Source organism: Globicephala melas, chromosome X (assembly GCF_963455315.2).
Source record: "Globicephala melas chromosome X, mGloMel1.2, whole genome shotgun sequence".
Classification (NCBI taxonomy): domain Eukaryota; kingdom Metazoa; phylum Chordata; class Mammalia; order Artiodactyla; family Delphinidae; genus Globicephala; species Globicephala melas.
This window is the reverse complement of record NC_083335.1, coordinates 68706126-68728004: the sequence shown is the minus strand read 5'-3', so window position 1 is coordinate 68728004 and position 21879 is coordinate 68706126. Positions and strand designations below refer to the sequence as shown.

At 39.3% G+C, this 21879-nt stretch overlaps 1 protein-coding gene across 4 annotated transcripts in view; it reads right to left on the bottom strand.

Moving 5' to 3' along the window:
- TEX11 (testis expressed 11) overlaps nt 1-21879 on the bottom strand; it is a 362363-nt gene that overhangs the window by 179897 nt on the left and 160587 nt on the right. For all 4 annotated transcript variants that reach the window (XM_060292709.1, XM_060292708.1, XM_060292710.1 and 1 more), the window contains exon 11: nt 20612-20704. In XM_060292709.1, coding sequence (XP_060148692.1) covers nt 20612-20704 — 93 coding nt within the window. The remainder of the gene's footprint in view (nt 1-20611; nt 20705-21879) is intronic.

The following is a 21879-nucleotide window of genomic DNA, read 5'->3' as shown; positions in this document are numbered from 1 at the left end:
TCATATGGTATCTCTATGTTTAACTTTTAGAGGAACTGCCAGACTGTCTTCCAAAGTGGTTGTACCATTCCCACCAGCAGTGTATAAATGTTTTAATTATTCCACATTCACACCAATAATTGTTTTTGTCCATTTAAAAAAATATAGTCATTTTAGTGAGTGTGAAGTGGTCCCTCATTGTGCTTCTGATTTGCATTTCCCTGATAATTAGTGATATTGAGCATCTTTCCATGTTTTTATTATTGGCCTATGGTATACCTTCTTTGGAGAAATACCTATTCAAATCCTTTGCTCATTTTTAATTGGGTTGTCTTCTTACTACTGAGTAGTAAGAGGTTTTTATAAAAATATATCCTGGATACCAGACACTTATACATAATTTGCAATTATTTTCTCCCATTCTTTTGGGAGGACCCCATGGGTTGTGTTTTTACTTTCCTGATGGTTTCATTTGAAGCAAAAATTTTAAATTTATTTATTTATTTATTTATTTTTGGCTGTGTTGGGTCTTCGTTGCTGCACGCAGGCTTTCTCTAGTTGCGGCGAGCGGGGGCTACTCTTCGTTGTGGTGCACGGGCTTCTCACTGCGGTGGCTTCTCTTGTTGCGGAGCACAGGCTCTAGGCGCATGGGCTTCAGTAGTTGTGGCGCACGGGCTCAGTAGTTGTGGCTCGCAGGCTCTAGAGCACAGGCTCAGTAGTTGTGGTGCATGGGCTTAGTTGCTCTGTGGCACATGCGATCTTCCCAGACAGGGGCTTGAACCCATGTCCCCTGCACTGGCAGGCAGATTCTTAACCACTGTGCCACCAGGGAAGTCCCAAAAATTTTAACTTTAATGAAGCCCGACATCATCTAATTTTCCTTTTTCTCTTGTGCTTTTGGTGTCTTACCTAAGCAACCAAGACTTTTCCAATTTCACTGTACTGGTAAATTTTCAAAAACAACTTTGTGGAATAACATAAGGCTACCAAATTTTAATTTCTCCTCAAAATCTAATTTTTAAAAATATTACTATCTGTTCCAGTTCCAGCCAAGATGGAGCATGACAACTATAGTCTATATCCTCCACTAATTACAACTAAAAGCCCTGAACAAGATCTACAAAGCAACAACCCGAGGACTCTGAAAAGTAAACAAAAGCAGAAAGATTGTAGTGAGTCATCAAAACATGGAGAAGTGGACTGTATGGGAATGGTGAGTATCCTGGGGGTTTTTTTCTCTTTTATCTAATGGTATTGGAAGTTTGTCTGTCTTGTGCCAAATCTCTGAATGAGGCCAAAAAGAAATGTTTGTCTGGATGATTGGCGCATGCGGGGGGAGGGGAGTCCGGAGGATTTTTTAACAGGCTCTACCTTCACATAGATATGGAGTTCAAATTTATACTACTCGGACTTCCCTGGTGGCGCAATGGTTAAGAATCCGCCTGCCAATGCTGGGGACACAGGTTTGAGCCTTGGTCCAGGAGGATCCCACATGCCGCGAAGCAGCTAAGCCCGTGTGCCACAACTACTAAGCCTGTGCTCTAGAGCCCACGAGCCGCAACTATGGAGCCCACGTGCCACAGTTACTGAAGCCCGCGTGCCTAGAGCCCGTGGTCCACAGCAAGAGAAGCCACTATGATGAGAAGCCTGTGCACCACAACAAAGAGTAGTCCCTGCTTGCCGCAACTAGAGAAAGCCCGCGTGCAGCAACGAAGACCCAAAACAGCCCAAAATAAATAAATAAATTTTATTTTAAAAATTTATACTACTCATGTGTAAAGCTGAAAAATCAAAATAGAAGTAGCCAAAAGAGTGATATCTCTTAGACATCTGGCTAAGGCAAATAGATGTAGGGCCATGGACTTCCCTGGTGGTCCAGTGGTTAAGACTTCGCCTTCCAATGCAGGGGGTGTGGATTCAATCCCTTGTTGGGGAGCTAAGATCCCACATGCCTCGGGGCCAAAAAACCAAAACATAAAACAGAAACAATATTGTAACAAATTCAATAAAGACTTTAAAAATGGTCCACATCAAAAAAAAAAAATAGATATATGGCCATGTCCTCAATCCAGGTTGTAAAGGATTCTAAAAGATTAACACTAAAGATAAACTAACAATCCCAAATTACAAAGCACATGAGGAAATGTTTCATACCAAGCAAGAGTTAGGAGTACTACTAACTGCAGGATCAAACTGTTTCCAAGTACAGGAATACCTCATTTTACTGCACTTCACTTTATTGCACTTCACAGATACTGTGTTTTTTACATACATACATACATACATACATACATACATACATACATACATACTAAACACAGATACTGTGTTTTTTACAAACACAGATACTGTGTTTTTACATTTTGTGTTAATCCTGCGTCAAGCAACTCTATCAGTGCCATTTTTCTGATAGCATTTACTCACTTTGTGTTTCTGTGTCACATTTTGGTTTGCAATATTTCAACTTTTATATTATTATATTTGTTATGGTGATCTGTTCTCAGTGATTTTTGATGTTACTATTGTAATTGTTCTGGGATGCCATGAACTGTGTCCATATAAGACGGCGAACTTAAACGTTGTCTGTATTCTGACTGCTCCACCAACTAGGCAGTCCCCCATCTCTCTCCCTCTCCTCAGGCCTCCCTAGTCCCTGAGACCCAACAGTATTGAAATTAACCAATTAATAACCCTACAAAGGCCTCTAAGTGTTCACATGAAGAGTCGTATGCCTCTCACTTTAAATCAAAAGCTAGAAATAATTAAGCTTAGTGAGGAAGGCATGCTGAAAGCCAAGATAAGCTGAAACCTAGGCCTCTTGTACCAGTTAGCCAAGTTCTGAATGCAAAGGAAAAATTCTTGAAGGAAATTAGAAGTGCAACTCCAGTGAACACATGAATGATAAGACAGTGAAACAGTCTTATTACCGATACAGAAAGTTTTAGTGGTCTGGAAAGAAGACCAAACCAGCCAAAACATTCCCTTAAGCCAAAGCCTAATTCCAGAGCAAGGTCCTATCTCTCTTCAATTGTTTGAAGGTTGAGAGAGGTGAGGAAGCTACAGAACAAAAGTTTAAAGCTAGCCGAGATTAGTTCCTGAGGTTTAAGGAAAGAAGCTGACTCCTTAACATATAAGTACAAGGTGAAGCAGCAAGTGCTAATGTAACAGCTACAGCAAGTTATCCACAATATCTAGCTAAGATAATCAATGAAGGTAGCTACATTAAACAACAGATTTTCACTGTAGGCAAAACGGCCTTCTAATGGAAGAGGATGCCATCTAGGACTTTCATAGCTAGAGAGAAGTCAATGCTTGGCTTCAAAGCTTCCAAGGCCAGGCTAACTCTCTTGTTAGAGACTAATGTAGCTGGTGACCTTCAGTTGAAGCCAATGCTCATTAACCACTCCTAAAATCCTAGGGCCCTTAAGAATTATGCTAAATCTACTCTTCTGTGCTCTGTAAATGGAACAACAAAGCCTGCATGACAGCACATCTGTTCACAACATGGTCTACTGAATATTTTAAGCCCACTGTTGAGGACTACTGCTCAGGAAAAAAGATTCCTTTCAAAATATTACTTTGACAATGCACTTGGTCACCCAAGAACTCTGATGGAGATGTACAATAAAATTAATGTTTTCATGCTTGCTAACACAACATCCATTCTGCAGCCTACGAATCAAGGAGGAATTTTAAATTTTGAGTTTTATTATTTAACAAATATATTTCATAACACTATAGCTGCCATGATAGTGATTCCTCTGATGGATCCAGGCAAAGTAAACAGAAAATCTTCTGGAAAGGATTCGCCATTCTAGATGCCATTATAAACATTTGTGATTCATGGGGAAAGGTCAAAATATCAACATTAATAGGAGTTTGGAAGGAGCTGACATCAACCCACATGGATGACTTTGAGTGGTTCAAGACTTTAGTGGAGGAAGTAACTGCAGATGTGGTAGAAAGAGCAAGAGAACTAGAATTCGAAGCAGTACCTAAAGATGGAACTGAACTGCTGCAATCTCATGATAAAAGTTTAATGAATGTGAAGAACCTAGGGGTAAGACAGGAATAAAGACACAGACCTACTAGAGAATGGACTTGAGGATATGGGGAGGGGGAAGGGTAAGCTGTGACAAAGCGAGACAGAGGCATGGACATAATACACTACCAAATGTAAGGTAGATAGCTAGTGGGAAGCAGCTGCATAGCACAGGGAGATCAGCTCAGTGCTTTGTGACCACCTAGAGGGGTGGGATAGGGAGGGTGGGAGGCAGGGAGACGCAAGAGGGAAGAGATATGGGAACATCTGTATATGTATAACTGATTCACTTTGTTATAAAGCAGAAACTAACACACCATTGTAAAGCAATTATACTCCAATAAAAATGTTAAAAAAAAACTTTAATGAATGAAGAGTTGCTTCCTATAGATGAGCAAAGAAAGTGGTTTCTGGAGATGGAATCTACTCCTGGTGAAGATGCTGTGAAGACTGTTGAAATGACAACAAAAGATTTAGAATATTAAACTTAGTTGATAAAGCAGAAGTAGGGTTTGAGAGGATTGACTCCAAATTTGAAAGAAGTTTTACTGTGGGTAAAATGCTATCAAAATAGCATTGTATGCTAAAAACAAATCGTCTGTAAAAGGAAGATTTGATTGATGGGACAAACTTCTTTCTCATCTTATTTTAAGAAAATGCCACAGCCACCCCAACCTTCAGCAACAACCTCCCTGATCAGTCCGGAGCCATCAAAATCGAGGCAGGACCCTCCACCAGCAAAAAGATTACTATGATTTGCTGAATGCTCAGACAATGGTTAGCATTTTTTAGCAATAAAATATTTTTAATTAAGGTACTGATATTGTTTTTTAGACATAATGCTATTACACACTTAATAGACTACATTATAAACGTACTTCCATATGCACTAGGAAAACAAAAAATTCGTGTGACTCACGTTATTGTGATACTTTATTGTGGTGGTCTGGAACTAACTTACAATATCTCTGAGGTACGCCTATAACTTGCCTGCTTCCTGTAATAAAGCTCAACAAGATTTATACTATTACAAAAATATCTAGCACCCAACAATGTAAAATTCACAACACTTGACATCCAATGAAAGACGATGAGGCCTGGGAAGAGGCAGGAAAACATGATCCATACCGGGGAGATAACCAACGGAAACTGACCCAGAAGTGACACAGATACAAGAATTAGCAGAGAAGGACATTAAAAGAGTGAGTAAAATTATATTTCATATCTCAAAAAGCTAATCAGAGACACGGAAGACATAAAAATGATCCAAATTAAACTTCCACAAATAAAAATTGCAAAATCTGACGTGAAAACTATATGAGATGGTGTCAGTCCATTTGGGCTGCTATAACAAAAATAGCATAAACTGGGTGTCTTATAAACAACAAACATCTATTTCTCACAGTTCTGGAGGCTGGGAGGTCCAAAATCATAGCACCAGCATATTCAGTGTCTGGTAAGAGCCCACTTCCTCATAAATGTCTCCTTTCTCACTGGAATCTTAAATGGCAAAAGGGGTGAGGGAGCTCTCTCTCAGGCATCCTATATAAAGGCACTAATCCCAATCATCAGGACTCTGCCCTCAGGATGTAATCACCTGCAAAGACCCCACCTCCTAATACCATCACCTTGGAGTTAGAATTTCAGTGTATGAATTTGGGGTCGGGGGACACAAATATTCAGCTTATAGCAGATGGGATTAACAGAAGTTCAGACACTGAAAAACAAAAATTAATGAACTTCAAGTCATAGCAATACAAAACATTCCAAAATGAAACACAGACCAAAAAAACCTTTTTATTTTTCAAATTTTTAAATTTTTTAACATCTTTATGGGAGTACAATTGCTTTACAATGGTGTGTTAGTATCTGTTTATAACAAAATGAATCAGTTATACATATACATATATCTTCATATCTCTTTCCTCTTGCATCTCCCTCCCTCCCACCCCTCTAGGTGGTCACAAAGCATCGAGCTGATCTCCATGTACTACGTGGCTGCCTCCCACTAGCTATCTATTTTACATTCGGTAGTGCATATATGTCCATGCCACTCTCTCACTTTGTCCCAGCTTATCCTTCCCCTCCCCGCATCCTCAAGTCCATTCTCCAGTACATCTGCATCTTGTTTTTTTTTAAAAACATCTTTATTGGAGTATAATTGCTTTAAAATTGTGTTAGTTTCTGCTTAATAACAAAGTGAATCAGTTATACATATATATATGTTCCCATATCTCTTCCCTCTTGCATCTCCCTCCCTCCCACCCTCCTTATCCCACCCCTCTAGGTGGTCACAAAGCACCGAGCTGATCTCCCTGTGCTATGCGGCTGCTTCACACTAGCTATCTATTTTACATTTGGTAGTGTGTATATATCCATGCCACTCTCTCGCTTTGTCACAGCTAACCCTTCCACCTCCCCGTATCCTCAAGTCCATTCTCTAGTAGGTCTGTGTCTTTATTCGCGTCTTGCCCTTAGGTTCTTCAGGAGCTTCTTTTTTTCATTTCTTTTTTTTCTTAGATTCCATATATATGTGTTAGCATACGGTACTTCTTTTTCTCTTACTGACTTACTTCACTCTGTATGACAGACTCCAGGTCCATGCATTTCACTAGAAATAACTCAATTTCGTTTCTTTTTATGGCTGAGTAATATTCCATTGCATATATGTGCAACATCAACTTTATCCATCCATCTCTTGATGGACACTTAGGTGGCTTCCATGTCCTGGCTACTGTGAATACAGCTGCAATGAATATTTTGGTACATGACTCTTTTTGAATTATGGTTTTCTCAGGGTATATGACCAGTACTGGGTCGTACAGTAGTTCTACTGTTAGTTTTTTAAGGAACCTCCATACTGCTCTCCATAGTGGCTGTATCAATTTACATTCCCACCAACAGCGTAAAAGTGTTCCTTTTCTCCACACCATCTCCAGCATTTTTTGTTTGTAGATTTTTTGATGATGGCCATTCTGACCGGTGTGAGATGATATCTCATTGCAGTTCTGATTTGCATTTCTCTAATGATTAATGATGGTGAGCATTCTTTCATGTGTTTGTTGGCAATCTGTATGTCTTCTTTGGAGAAACGTCTATTTAGGTCTTCTGCCCATTTTTGGATTGGGTTGTTTGTGTTTTTGATATTGAGCTGCATGAGCTGCTTGTAAATTTTGGAGATTAATCCTTTCTCAGTTGCTTCATTTGCAAATATTTTCTCCCATTCTAAGGGTTGTCGTTTGGTCTTGTTTATGTTTTCCTTTGCTGTGCAAAAGCTTTGAAGTTTCATTAGGTCCCATTTGTTTATTTTTGTTTTTATTTTCAATTCTCTAGGAGGTGGGTCAAAAAGGATCTTGCTGTGATTTATGTCACAGAGTGTTCTGCCTATGTTTTCCTCTTAAGAGTTTGATAGTGTCTGGCCTTACATTTAGGTCTTTAATCCATTTTGAGTTTATTTTTATGTACGGTGTTAGAGACTGTTCTAATTTCATTCTTTTACACGTAGCTGTCCAGTTTTCCCAGCACCACTTATTGAAGAGGCTGTCTTTTCTCCACTGTATATTCTTGCCTCCTTTATCAAACATAGGGTGACCGTATGTGTGTGGGTTTATTTCTGGGCTTTCTATCCTGTTCCAGTGATCTATATTTGTTTTTGTGTCAGTACCATAGTGTCTCGACTGTAGCTTTGTAATATATTCTGAATTCAGGGAGCCTGATTCCTCCAGCTCCGTTTTTCCTTCTCAAGATTGTTTTGGCTATTTGGGGTCTTTTGTGTTTTAATGCAGATTGTGAAATTTTTTGTTCTAGTTCTGTGAAAAATCCCATTGGTAGTTTGATAGGGATTGCATAGAATCTGTAGATTGCTTTGGGTAGTAGAGTCATTTTCACAATGTTGATTCTTCTAATCCAAGAACATGGTATATCTCTCCATCTATTTGTATCATCTTTAATTTCTTTCATCAGTGTCTTAAAATTTTTTGCATACAGGTGTTTTGTCTCCTTAGGTAGCTTTATTCCTAGGTATTTTATTCCTTTTGTTGCAATGGTAAATGGGAGAGTTTTCTTAACTTCACTTTCAGATTTTTCATCATTAGTATATAGAAATGCAAGAGATTTCTCTGCATTAATTTTGTATCCTGCTACTTTACCAAATTCATTGACCAGCTCTAGTAGTTCTCTGGTAGCTTCTTCAAGATTCTCTATGTATAGTGTATGTCATTTGCAAACAGTGACAACTTTACTTCTTTTCTGATTTGGATTCATTTCTTTTTCTTCTCTGATTGCTGTGGCCAAAATTTCCAAAATTATGTTAAATACTAGTGGTGAGAGTGGGTAACCATGTCTTTTTCCTGATCTTATTGGAAATGATTTCAATTTTTCACCATTGAGGACGATGTTGGCTGTGGGTTTGCCATAATACAGCCTTTATTATGTTGAGGTAAGTTCCCTCTATGCCTATATTCTGGAGAGTTTTTATCATAAATGGGTGTTGAATTCTGTCAAAAGCTTTCTCTGCATCTATTGAGATGATCATATGGTTTTTCTCCTTCAATTTGTTAATATGGTGTATCACACTGATTGATTTGCATACGTTGAAGAGTCCTTGCATTCCTGGGATAAACCCCACTTGATCATGGTGTATGATCCTTTTAATGTGCTGTTGGATTCTGTTTCCTAGTATTTTGTTGAGGATTTTTGCATCTCTATTCATCAGTGATATTGGCCTGTAGTTTTCTTTCTTTGTGAAATCATTATCTGGTTTTGGTACCAGGGTGATGGTGGCCTCACAGAACGTGTTTGGCAGTGTTCCTCCCTCTGCTATATTTTGGAAGAGTTTGAGAAGGATACGTGTTAGCTCTTCTCTAAATGTTTGATAGAATTCGCCTGTGAAGCCATCTGGTCCTGGGCTTTTGTTTGTTGGAAGATTTTTAATTACACTTTCAATTTCAGTGCTTGTGACTAGCCTGTTCATATTTTCTATTTCTTCCTGGTTCAGTCTCAGGAGGTTGTGCATTTCTACGAATTTGTCCATTTCTTCCAGGTTGTCCATTTTATTGGTATACAGTTGCTTGTAATCTCTCATGATCCTTTGTATTTCTGCAGTATCAGTTGTTACTTCTCCTTTTTCATTTCGAATTCAATTGATCTGAGTGCTTTCTGGACTGGATTAACTATTTCCTTTCCCATATTAGGAAAATCTTCAACTATAATATCTTGGAATATTTTCTCAGTCCCTTTCTTTTCTTCTTCTTCTTCTGGGACCCGTATCATTCAAATGTTGGTGCATTTAATGTTGTCCCAGAGGTCTCTGAGACTGTCCTCAATTCTTTTCATTCTTTTTTCTTTATTCTGCTCTGCTGTAGTTATTTCCACTATTTTATCTTCCAGGTCACTTATCTGTTCTTTTGCCTCAGTTATTCTGCTATTGATCCCTTCTAGAGAATTTTATATTATATTTATTGTGTTGTTCATCATTGTTCGTTTGCTCTTTAGTTCTTCTATGTCCTTGTTAAATGTTTCTTGTATTTTCTCCAATCTATTTCCAAGCTTTTGCATCACCTTTACTATCATTATTCTGAATTCTTTTTCAGGTAGACTGCCTATTTCCTCTTCATTTGTTAGGTCTGGTGGGTTTTTACCTTGCTCCTTCATCTGCTGTGTGTTTCTTTGTCTTCTCATTTTGCTTAATTTGCCGTGTTTGGGTTCTCCTTTTTGCAGGCTGCAGGTTCGTAGTTCCCATTGTTTTTGGTGTCTCCCCCAGTGGCTAAGGTTGGTTCCGTGGGTTGTGTAGGCTTCCTGGTGGAGAGGACTAATGCCTGTGTTCTGGTGGATGAGGCTGCATCTTGTCTTTCTGGTGGGCAAGTCCACATCTGGTGGTGTTTTTAGGTTGTCTGTGACCTTAATATGATTTTAGCCAGCCTCTCTGCTAATGGGTGGGGTTGTGTTCCTGTCTTGCTAGTTGTTTGGCATAGTGTGTCCAGCACTGTAACTTGCTGGTCATTGAGTGGAGCTGGGTGTTGGAACTGAGATGGAGATCTCTGAGAGATTTTCGCTGTTTGATATTACATGGAGCTGGGAGGTCTCTTGTGGACCAATGTCCTGAACTTGGCTCTCCCACCTCAGAGGCACAGCCCTGACGCCTGGCTGGAGCACCAAGAGCCTGTCATCCACATGGCTCAGAATAAAAGGGAAAAAAAAATAAATAATGAAAGAAAAAAATAAAATAAAATAAAATAATGTAAAGTTATTAAAAAATAATTATTAAAAAAATTTTAAGTAATAAAAAAAGAAAGAAGAGAGCAACCTTACGAAAAAACAAATCCACCAATGATAACAAGCACTAAAAACTATATCTAAAAAAAAAAAGGACAGCACAACCCTAAGACGAATGTTAAAAGCAAAGCTATACAGACAAAATAACACGCAGAAGCACACACATACACACTCACAAAAAGAGGAAAAGGGAAAAAATATATATATATATTGTTGCTCCCGAAGTCCACCTCTTCAATTTGGGATGATTTGTTGTCTATTCAGGTATTCCACAGATGCAGGGTACATCAAGTTGATTGTGGAGATTTAATCTGCTGTTCCTGAGGCTGCTGGGAGAAATTTCCCTTTCTCTTCTTTGTTCGCACAGTTCCTAGAGTTCAGCTTTGGATTTGGACCCGCCTATGCGTGTAGGTCGCCTGAGGGCGTCTGTTCTTCACTCAGACAGGACGGGGTTAAAGGAGCAGCTGATTGGGCAGCTGATTGGCCTGAGCTGACTCACTCAGGCCAGGTGGAGGGAGGAGTATGGAATGCAGGGCAAGCCTGCAGCGGCAGAGGCCAGTGTGACGTTGCACCAGCCTGAGGTGTGCTGTGTGTTCTCCCGGGGAAGTTGTGCCTGGATGATGGGACCCTGGCAGTGGCGGGCTGCACAGGCTCCTGGGAAGGTAGGTGTGGAGAATGACATGTGCTTGCACACAGGCTTCTTGGTGGCTGCTGCAGCAGCAGCAGCCTTAGTGTCTCATCCCCGTCTCTGGGATCTGCACTGACAGCCGTGGCTCACGCCCGTCTCTGGAGCTCTTATAAGCGGTGCTCTTAATCCTGTCTCCTCGCGCAGCAGGAACAAAGAGGCAAGAAAAAGTCTCTTGCCTCTTCAGCAGCTCCAGACGTTTTCCTAGACTCCCTCCCGGCTAGCTCTGGCACACTAGCCCCCTTCAGGCTGTGTTCATGCAGCCAACCCCAGTCTTCTCCCTGGGATCCGACCAAAGCCGCCTCAGCTCGCAGCCCCCACTTGCCCTGGTGGGTGAGCAGACAAGCCTCTCGAGCTGGTGAGTGCTGGTCAGCACCGATCCTCTGTGTGGGAATCTCTCCGCTTTGCCCTCCGCACCACTTGCTGCGCTCTCCTCCATGGCTCCAAAGCTTCCCCCCTCCGCCACCCGCAGTCTCCACCCGCGAAGGGTCTTCCAAGTGTGTGGAAACCTTTCCTCCTTCACAGCTCCCTCCCACTGGTGCAGGTCCCGTCCCTATTCTTTTCTCTCTCTTTTTTCTTTTGCCCTACCCAGGTACATGGGGAGTTTCTTGCCTTTTGGGAGGTCTGAGGTCTACCAGTGTTCAGTAGGTGTTCTGTAGGAGTTGTTCCACATGTAGATGTATTTCTGATGTATTTGTGGGAAGGAAGGTGATCTCCACCTCTTACTCTTCTGCCATCTTGAAGCCTGCCCCCAAAAATCTTTTTAAATGTCAACAGCATAAGTGAACTGTGGGAACGACTTCAAACAACCTAATATATGAGTAATTAGTGTCTGAGGGTGAAGCAGAAAAAAATATTTCAAAAAATACTGTAACTTTCCAAACATAATGAAACCCATGATCCCAGAGATTCAAGATGCTCAAAGAGCCCCAAGCACAAGAAACAAAGAAAATTACTTCGAAGTACATCATCAACAAACTGCTCAAAACCAGTGACAAACAGAAAATCCAAATATTAGCCAGAGAAAAAGGGCATGTTACATAAAGAACAAAAATAAGGACTGTGTCATATTTCTTATCAGAAACGATGTAACATGCAAACTGTAAACAATATCTTTAAAATTCTCAAAAAAAAAAAGCTCTCCATTTCAAATTCTATACCCAGAAACAGTATCATTCAAAAACAAATGGAGGGGCTTCCCTGGTGGCACAGTGGTTGAGAGTCCGCCTGCTGATGCAGGGGACACGGGATTGTGCCCCGGTCCGAGAGGATCCCACATGCCGTGGAGCAGCTGGGCCCATGAGCCATGGCCACTGAGACTGTGCGTCCAGAGCCCGTGCTCCACAACGGGCGAGGCAACAACAGTGAGACGCCCGGGTACCGCAAAAAAAAAAAAACAAATGGGGGACTTCCCTAGTGGCGCAGTGGTTAAGAATCCGCCTGCCAATGAAGGGGACACGGGTTTGAGCCCTGACCCAGGAAGATCCCACATGCCACGGAGCAACTAAGCCCATGTGCCACAACTACTGAGCCTGCGCTCTAGAGCCCACGAGCCACAACTGCTGCAGCCCGCATGCCTAGAGCCTGTGCTCCACAACCAAGAGAAGCCACTTCAATGAGAAGGCTGCACACTGAAACAAAGTGTAGCCCCCGCTCGCCACAACACACGAAAGCCCACACACAGCAACGAAGACCGAACGCAGACAAAAAAAAAAAAAATCAAATGGTGCACCCTACACCCATTAGCATGTCTACTATCAAAAAATAATAATAACAGTGTTTGCAGGGATGTGGAGAAATTGAAACCCTTGTATACTTTTGGCTGAAATTTAAAATGGTGCAGCTGTTACGGAAAAAACAGTAGTGTGTTTCCTCAAAAAAATTAAAAATAGAATTGCAATATGACCTAGAAGTTCCACTTCTGGGTTTATACCCAAAAAAAATTGAAATCAGGGAACCAAACAGCTATTTGTACACCCACATTCACAGCAGCATTATTCACAATAGCCAAGGTGAAAACAACGAACATGCGCATAAATGGATGAATGTATAAGCAAAATGTGGTATATACATACAGTGGAATATTATTCAGTCTTAAAAAGAAAGGAAATTCTGACACATGTTACAACGTGGATGAACCTCAAGGACATTATGCTACGTGAAATACACCAGTCACAAAAGGACAAATACTGTTTTTTTTAACTTATATGAGATATCTAGAGTAGTCAAATTCATAGAGACTGAAAGTAGAATGGTGGTTTCCAGGAACTGGAAGAGAGAGGAATAGGGAGTTATTATATATTGGGTACAGAGTTTACATTTTACAAGATGAAGAGTTCTGGAGAAGAATGTTGGTGATGGTTTCACAATATGAATGTACTCAAGGCCACTATACTGTATAATTAAAAACAGTTAAGATGGCAAATTATATGCTGTGAAAAATTTAACAATATGAAAGTAGGAATAGCTATATTCATATCAGATAAAGTAGACTGTACATCAAAAAAATAATTACCAGGGACAGAAAGAGACATTATAGAATGATAAAAGGCTCAATCTACCATGAAGAAATAGTAACTCTAAATACATATGCACCAAACAAAAGAGCTGTAAAATATCTGAAGTAAAAATTTACAGAAATAAAAGAGGAAATAGACAAATCCACAATTATAGTTGGAAATTTAAACATCCCTACCTTCAAAATTCATAGAACTAGACAAAAACTCAGCAAAGATATAGAAGATCTCAACATCATCAATCAACAGGACCTACAGCTGACCCTTGAACAACAAGGGTTTGAATTGTGCAGGTCCACTTATGTGTGGATTTTTTTCAATAAATACTACAGTACTACATGATCCATGCATATGGAACTACAGATACGACTGGCCCACTATAAAGTTATACATGGCTTTTCAACTGTGCAGGGTGTCGACCCATGTTGTTCAAGGGTCAACTGTAATTGACATTTATACAACATTCCACCCCAAAAGAGCTGAATACACTTTTTTTCCCCCAAGTGTCCACAGGACATTTACCAAGATATACTATATCCTGGGCCATAAATCACACCCTGTTAAGAAGATGAAAAGACAGCTTACAGACAGGGAGAAAATATTTGCAATCCACATATGTGACAAACAACTCTTATCTAGAATATCTTATCTTATCAAACTCAACAGTAAAATTTGAGCAATCCAAGTATGAAATGCACAAGTGTTACGAAGAGACATTTCACCAAAGAGGAGCACCTGCAAAGGTGTTCAACATCATTAGCCAGTAAGAAAGTATAAATTAAAATCACTACATACCTATTAGAACAGCTAAAATATAAAAACAGGGACAATGACAAATGCCAGCAAGAAGGAAAAGAAACTAAAACTCTCATACATTGTTGGTAGGAATGCAACATGGTACAGCCACTCTGGTAAACAGTTTGACAATTTCTTAAAAACAAAATAGCCCAACAATTGTACACCTAGTCATTTATCCAGGAAAATGAAAACTTACATCCCACACAAAAACCTATACACAAATACCATAGCAGCTTTACTCATAATAGCCAAAATCTGAAAACAACCAATATTTCCTTTAGTAGGTGAATGGTTAAACACACTGTGATACCATCCATACCATGCACCACTCAGTGATAAAAGAAACCAAGTATTAATACACACAGAAACTTGAATGGATTTCAAGGGCATTATGCTAAGTAAAAAAAGCTAATCTTCTAAAAGTCATAAACTGTATGATTACATTTATATAATATTCTTGGAATGACAAAATTATAGAGATGAAGAATAGTGTTTGCAAGGGCTTAGGGATGGTGGGGGGTGGAGCAGGTATGGGTGTGCATATGAAGGGGTAGTATGAGGAAAATCTTTGGGGTGATGGGATAGTTCTGTATATTACTGCAGTGGTACTTACATGCATCTACACATGGGATAAAATGGCATAGAACTATACACGTACAATGTACCAATGACAATCTGCTGTTTTTGATGTATTACAGTAATGCAGCAGTTAACCATCAGAGGAAACTTGGTAAAGGGTACATGGGACTTCTTTGTACTATTTCGGGGGGGGGTGTTAAAATTTTCTTCTGAATCTATTGCTTTTATTTTAATTATTTTTCTTTGTACCATTTTTGCAACTTCCTGTTACTCTATAAGTATTAAAAATAAAAAGATTTTTTAAAAATAATGTGAAATAGGGACTTCCCTGGTGGTCCAGTGGTTGAGCCTCCGCACTCCCAATGCAGGGGGCCCTGGTTCAATCCCTGGTTGGGAAACTAGATCCCACATGCATGCTGCAACTAAGAGTTTGCATGCCGCAACTTAAGAACCCACATGCTGCAACACAGATTGAAGATCCCACATGCCACAACTAAGACCGACTGCAGCCAAATAAATAAATAAATAAATATATTTTTAATAATGTGACATAAAGACATTTTCAAAGGCACAAATGCTGAAATAAGTCATCACCAATAGACCAGCACTACAAGAAATGTTAAAAGGTGTCAATGATGGTTAATTTTATATGTCAACTTGACTGCGCCACAGGGTACCCAGATATTTTGTCAAACATTATTCTGGTCTTTCTGTGAGAGTGCTTCTGGATGAGATTAACATTTAAATCAATAGACTGGGGCTTCCCTGGTGGTGCAGTGGTTAAGAATCCACCTGCCAATGCAGGGGAAACGGTTTCGAGCCCTGGTCCGGGAAGATCCCACATGCCGCAGAGCAAATAAGCCCGTGCCCCACAGCTACTGAGCCTGTGCTCTAGAGTCCGTGAGCCACAACAAGAGTAGCCACCACAGTGAGAAGCCCACACACCACAACGAAAAGTAGCCCCCACTCGCCACAACTAGAGAAAGCCTGCATGCAGCAACGAAGACCCAATGCAGCCAAAAATAAATAAGTAAATAAATTTATAAATAAATAAATAGATAGGGCTTCCCTGGTGGCACAGTGGTTGAGAGTCCGCCTGCCGATGCAGGGGACATGGGTTCGTGCCCCGGTCCGGGAAGATCTCACATGCTGCGGAGCGGCTGGGCCCGTGAGCCATGGCCACTGAGCCTGCGCATCCAGAGCCTGTGCTCCACAATGGGAGAGGCCACAACAGTGAGAGGCCCGCGTACTGGAAAAAAAAAAAATAGATAGACAGACAGATGGATAAACAGACTGGGTAAAGCAGATTTCCCAGCATGTGGGTGCGCCTTATCCAATGAGTTGAAGGCCTGAACAGAACAAAAAAGCTGACCCTCTCCCGAGTAACAGAGAACTCTTCCTGACTGACTGCTTTTGAACTGGACATCAGCTTTTTCCTGCATTCGGACTGGAACTGAAACACTGGTCCTTCTTGCGTTTCAGGCCTGCCAGCCTTTGGACTGAAACTACATCATTGGCTCTCCTGGTTCTCAGGCCTTTGGACTCAGACTGGAACCATACCATCAGCCTTCCTGAGTCTCTGTCTTGCCAACTTATCCTGCAGATCTTGAGACCCACCAGCCTCCATAACTGCATGAGCCAATTCTTTATAAAGTCTCTTTGGAGAATCCCAAAACAATGTTCTTCAGGCAGAAGAAAAATAACAAATGGAAATTTGGATGTATACAAAGGAATAACGATTACTTGAAATGGTAACTACATGTGTAAATGCATAAGTTTTTTTCTTATTTGTATCTCTTTTAAAATAAAATTGACAATTTAAACAAAAATAATAACATAGTATTGTGGATTTTATAACATATGTAAAAGTAAAACATATGACAACAGTAGCATAAAGGCCAGGCTGGGAGATATAAAAGTACACTACTATGACATATGAAGGTAGACCAAGATAAGATATATAGTATAAGCCCTAAAGAAACCAGTAGAAAAGCAAAACAAAGAGTTACAACTAATAAGCCAACAGAAGAAATAAAACTGAATCTAAAAAATTATTCAAATATGTAATGTGACAAAGCCTCTATGATCACTCTCCTTTTTCAGTATTTCCCTGAGTAGTCTCACTGTTTATTCCTCCAGATGATCCTGCAAATATTTTCATAATACTCCTCTTTTTTTAAATAAATTATTTATTTATTTATTTATCTTTAGCTGCATTGGGTCTTTGTTGCTGCATGCGGGCTTTTCTCTAGTTGCGGAGCGTGGGGGCTACTCTTTGTTGTGGTGCGCAGTCTTACTGCAGCGGCTTCTCTTGTTGTGGAGCACGGGCTCTAGGCATGTGGGCTTCAGTAGTCGTCGCTCGCAGGCTCTGTAGTTGTGTCACAGGGCTTATTTGCTCCACGGCATGTGGGATCTTCCCAGACCAGAGCTCAAACCCTTGTCCCCTGCGTTGGCAGGTGTATTCTTAACCACTGTGCCACCAGGGAAATCCGTATTTTCATAATATTTCAACATGGATTCTTCAGGAGGTTGGAATAAAAACTACATTGGACTCATAAATTGTTTTGAAGAAAAACTCACTTGAATACAAACTTACAAAAGAAGGCAGAAAAAAAAGAAGAAAAGGGGAATAAAGAATATGCAGGACAAATAAACAATTACACGGTGATAGACTCAAACTTAACCACATCAATAATCACAACAAATGTAAATATTCTAAACACCCCAGTCAAAAGACTGAGATTGTCAGAGTGGATAAAAAAGCAAAACCCAACTGTATACAGCTTACAAGAGATGCATTTTAAACATAAAGACATAAATAGGAAAACAAATAGAACAAGATACACCATGCTAACGCTAGTCAAAAAAAAGCTAAAGTAACTATATCAATAAAAGATAAAGTAGATTTAAGAGCAAATATGGTATATATCCATACAATAAGATATTACGGAACCCTGGGAATAAACTATGCACACACACAACATCTCAGAATAACTGTACTGAATGCAAGAAGCCATTCAAAACTAGAGTACATTCTCTATGATTCCATTGGTATAAAACTCTAGAAAATGCAAACTAATCTATGAAAGCAGATCAGTTGTTACCTAGGGAAGAGTGGGAAAGAGGGGTGACAAAAGGGTTTGAAGAAACTTTGAGGAATGATGTATATATTCAGTATCCGGATTGTGGTGATTGTTTCACAGATATACACACATGTCAAAACTCATCAAATTTTTTACTTTAAATATGGGCAGTTTACTGTATGTTAATTATACCTAAATAAAACTGTTAAAAGATAATTAAGAGTAATGAATTATGTCAGTGGAAAAATAGGAATACAAAAACCCTGATAAATCCTGATAACAAATGAATAAATCAATTAAATCAATAAGTAAATAAATAAATATTAAATAAATGGGAGAAGGGAGAGCTCTTGCTTACAGTAGAATGCTGAGTGCCAACTGGTAAATAAGAAGGGAATGCTACAGTTAGAAAATGATTATTTGGCAACCATCATAAGATTGATTCAGGCAAGAACACTAATTCTTAAGGATTTTTTTTTTTTTTTGGCGGTACGCGGGCCTCTCACTGTTGTGGCCTCTCCCGCTGCGGAGCACAGACGCGCAGGCTCAGCGTCCATGGCTCACGGGCTCAGCCGCTCCGCGGCATGTGGGATCTTCCTGGACCAGGGCACGAACCCGTGTCCCCTGCATCGGCACGCGGACTCTCAACCACTGCCCCACCAGGGAAGCCCTTAAGGAAATTTTTAATAAAAAGCAGGGCATATGCATAATTTTAAAGTGTTTATTGGTTGCAAGGGAAAAATGGTTAATATACAGTGAAGATACACACTTTTGAACAGGTGATCAGTATTATCACCAATGAGGAGCAGATGGACATCAGGGGCCTCCAAATGTGATGCCCTGAGAAGGGACACAGTATCACTCATGCAGTATTCCAGTCACAAATGCATAATATGAGTCTAATCACAAGGAAACATCAGATAAATCTCAAATGAATTTTCATTTAAAACAAGGTAGGAAGCTAATGTATTCTTCCAAAATATCAGTGACACAAAAGTCAAAAGAAAGGCTACAGAAATGTTCCAGATTACAGGGGACTAAAGAGACATGTCTCATAAATGCAATACCTAATCCTAGATTGATTAGTCCTATGTTGGAGAGAAAAACATGCTATACAGTTCACTACTGAGTGTATATAACACATATTATTATTATAGATATCAATATATATTACCCTCAATAAGATGAATGTATGAATTATATTTCCTCAATAATACAGAGAAGAGAGAATGCACAAAATGTTAATAACAGGTGATTCTGGGTAAAGTAAATAGACGGGTATTCTTTGAACTATTCTTATCCTTTCAATCTTTCTCTAGGTTTGAAATTATTTACAAATAAAACTCTTTTAAGTGTATATTGCCACTGAAATCCTAATGCACCCAGTTCATCAATGTCCAGGGTCAATAATTAGGCTATTAAATGTGATGTCAGGAGTAATGCAGATGGACGATTATTGTAATAAAAACTGCAACTTCTGTATCCAGTGAACAAAGAGACATGCTGACAAGAAGCCATGTAGCTAGTATGCAGCCTCCTCCGTTGTCTTGGATCCTATTTTTTATTTAGATTTGCATCTTAGCAAATGCAAAAAAAAAAAAGGATGCAGCTTTTGAATATGTTCATGTATATTAATATTTTTTAATTTAAAAATATTAATGTAAAATAAGTTTTTCAGCATTAAATAACCCCAACCACGTTGACAAATTTCAGGAAAATATAATTCAAGTAAATGGTTTCTTTGGGCAATTTAATATTCTGATAAATTCAACTATTCACTTTCATGCTTCCCATCTTGTCGAAAAAATCTTTTGAAAATGTATCAGGGACTTCCTTGGTGGTGCAGTGGTTAAGAATCCGCCTGCCAATGCAGGGGACAAGCGTTCCATCCCTGGTCTGGGAAGATCCCACATGCCATGGAGCAATAAGCCCATGTGCCACAACTACTGAGCCCGCGCTCTAGAGCCCACGTGCTACAACGACTGAGCCTATGTGCTACAACTACTGAAGCTGCGTGCCTATAGCCCATGCTCTACAACAAGAGAAGCCACCGCAATGAGAAGCCCGTGCACCGCACCAAAGAGTAGCCCCTGCTCACCGCAACTAGAGAAAGCCCGCGCCCAGCAACGAAGATCCAATGCAGCCAAAATAAATAAAAATTTTTAAAAATGTATCAGTATATTTAATCGCCTTATAGAGTAAAACACATTGATCCTAATTGAATCTCTTTAAACAGGCATCAGCCTATCAATATTCCTTATCCAGGAGTATAGAGGTATTGTTTGTATGTATGTATGTATGTATATGAGTATGTATGTATGTATGAGCATCAGCTGAAAGTGAAAGACTGATGTTGGTTTTCTTAAACTAAACCCCATTATCTGCCTATTTTATCATTTACTTCTTTATCCTAAAATTTACTCACATCGGAGAACCTTTTCTGTTTTGTGCAAAAGAAAATTTTTTTCAAAAATATCTGTTGTCAGAGGTATATTTTATTCTTCCTTTCTGTGCTGCAGAAGAGATTGCAACAATCTATTGTTTTTAAAAAAAAACAGGAATACTGGAGCAAATGTCTACACTGGATTTCAAAATGTGAATCAATGCTTTCAAAATTTCATTAAGTTGATTTTCAAAAGTAAAAAACCTCTTATACCTTGTTTGCTAGGTTTACAGCGCTGAGAGCCTTATAATATTCTTTGCCGTCCCAATCCATATAAGCAGTGGCTAGTAACCGTAGAACTTTACCCTATAATTAAAAATAGAAAAAAAACACACACAGCTGAGGGTTTAACTGCAATACAACAGCTGACTAGCACTTACACAGTGACAGGCATTTCTCAAACCTCAGTCATAATTATGAAATAGCATTTCCTTAAGCAACCACATAGTCTTGGGATATGTCTCATCATTATGCTACCCACACCAAATACCATCTGAGAATTTTACAGTAATAGCTTATTTAAATTTAATATAATTGTGTTAATATAATTATTTTCTTAACACTGTTTTAGTGGTAAAGTACTTAATCATCCCCACTTTAAAAATAAGGAAATGAAAGCACAGCAATATTTAATGTAATCATCTTACCACCTACTGTTTAGGTAACATTATATTAGGCCTCCATCAAAAGAAATAAATAGAAAGACATAATCCCTCTCTCAAAGACTTTATAGCCTAGTTGAGATTAACCAATTGGACCAAGGGCTCATATACCACCATTTCACTAGGAGCAGATATACTTTCCTATAGACAAGATTTTTCCCAACTCAACCAAGTTTTAAAATTAATAAAGTATTTCATAATTCAGTTTCTCCAGCCAGATCTACACTGACAAGGGGAATAACTCTACTTAGCACAGACTTATTTAACTATAGATTCACATTTTGAAAGTAGGAGGCCTATTTCAATGAAGATTCTATTCTGCCTCTAAGTGTAATGAGGACAGTAGGATCAGGCAAAGGTGTTCTTCTAATTTAAAAAAAAAATGTTAAGCACATTAGGGCTCTGCGAACCCTAGAAAAATGACTTTTAGGGTGTGACACCTTTCAGTTTTTTAATTCAAAAACCAAGATGGATATAATGTACTTAATATCATTATTATTATTGTGGAGCAACTCTCAACTTATAAACTTCCCCAGAGGACTCTGATGGAGTAAATATGGCATCTCTGAGAAAGACTGTAGCTATTTCGTAATAGTAAAAGGGTCAAATAATCAGAAAGATAAAACAAAATGGATGAACCTCAAAACTATTATGTTAAGCAAAAGAAGCCAGACATAAAACAGTACATACTGTATGATTTCATTTATACACAGTTCAAGATAAGCCAAAAATATTCTACAGCAATAAAAGTCAGAATAGTGGTTTTATCATGGGGGTATGAATGGCTATTAACTGGAAAGGGGCCAAGGTAACTTTTGA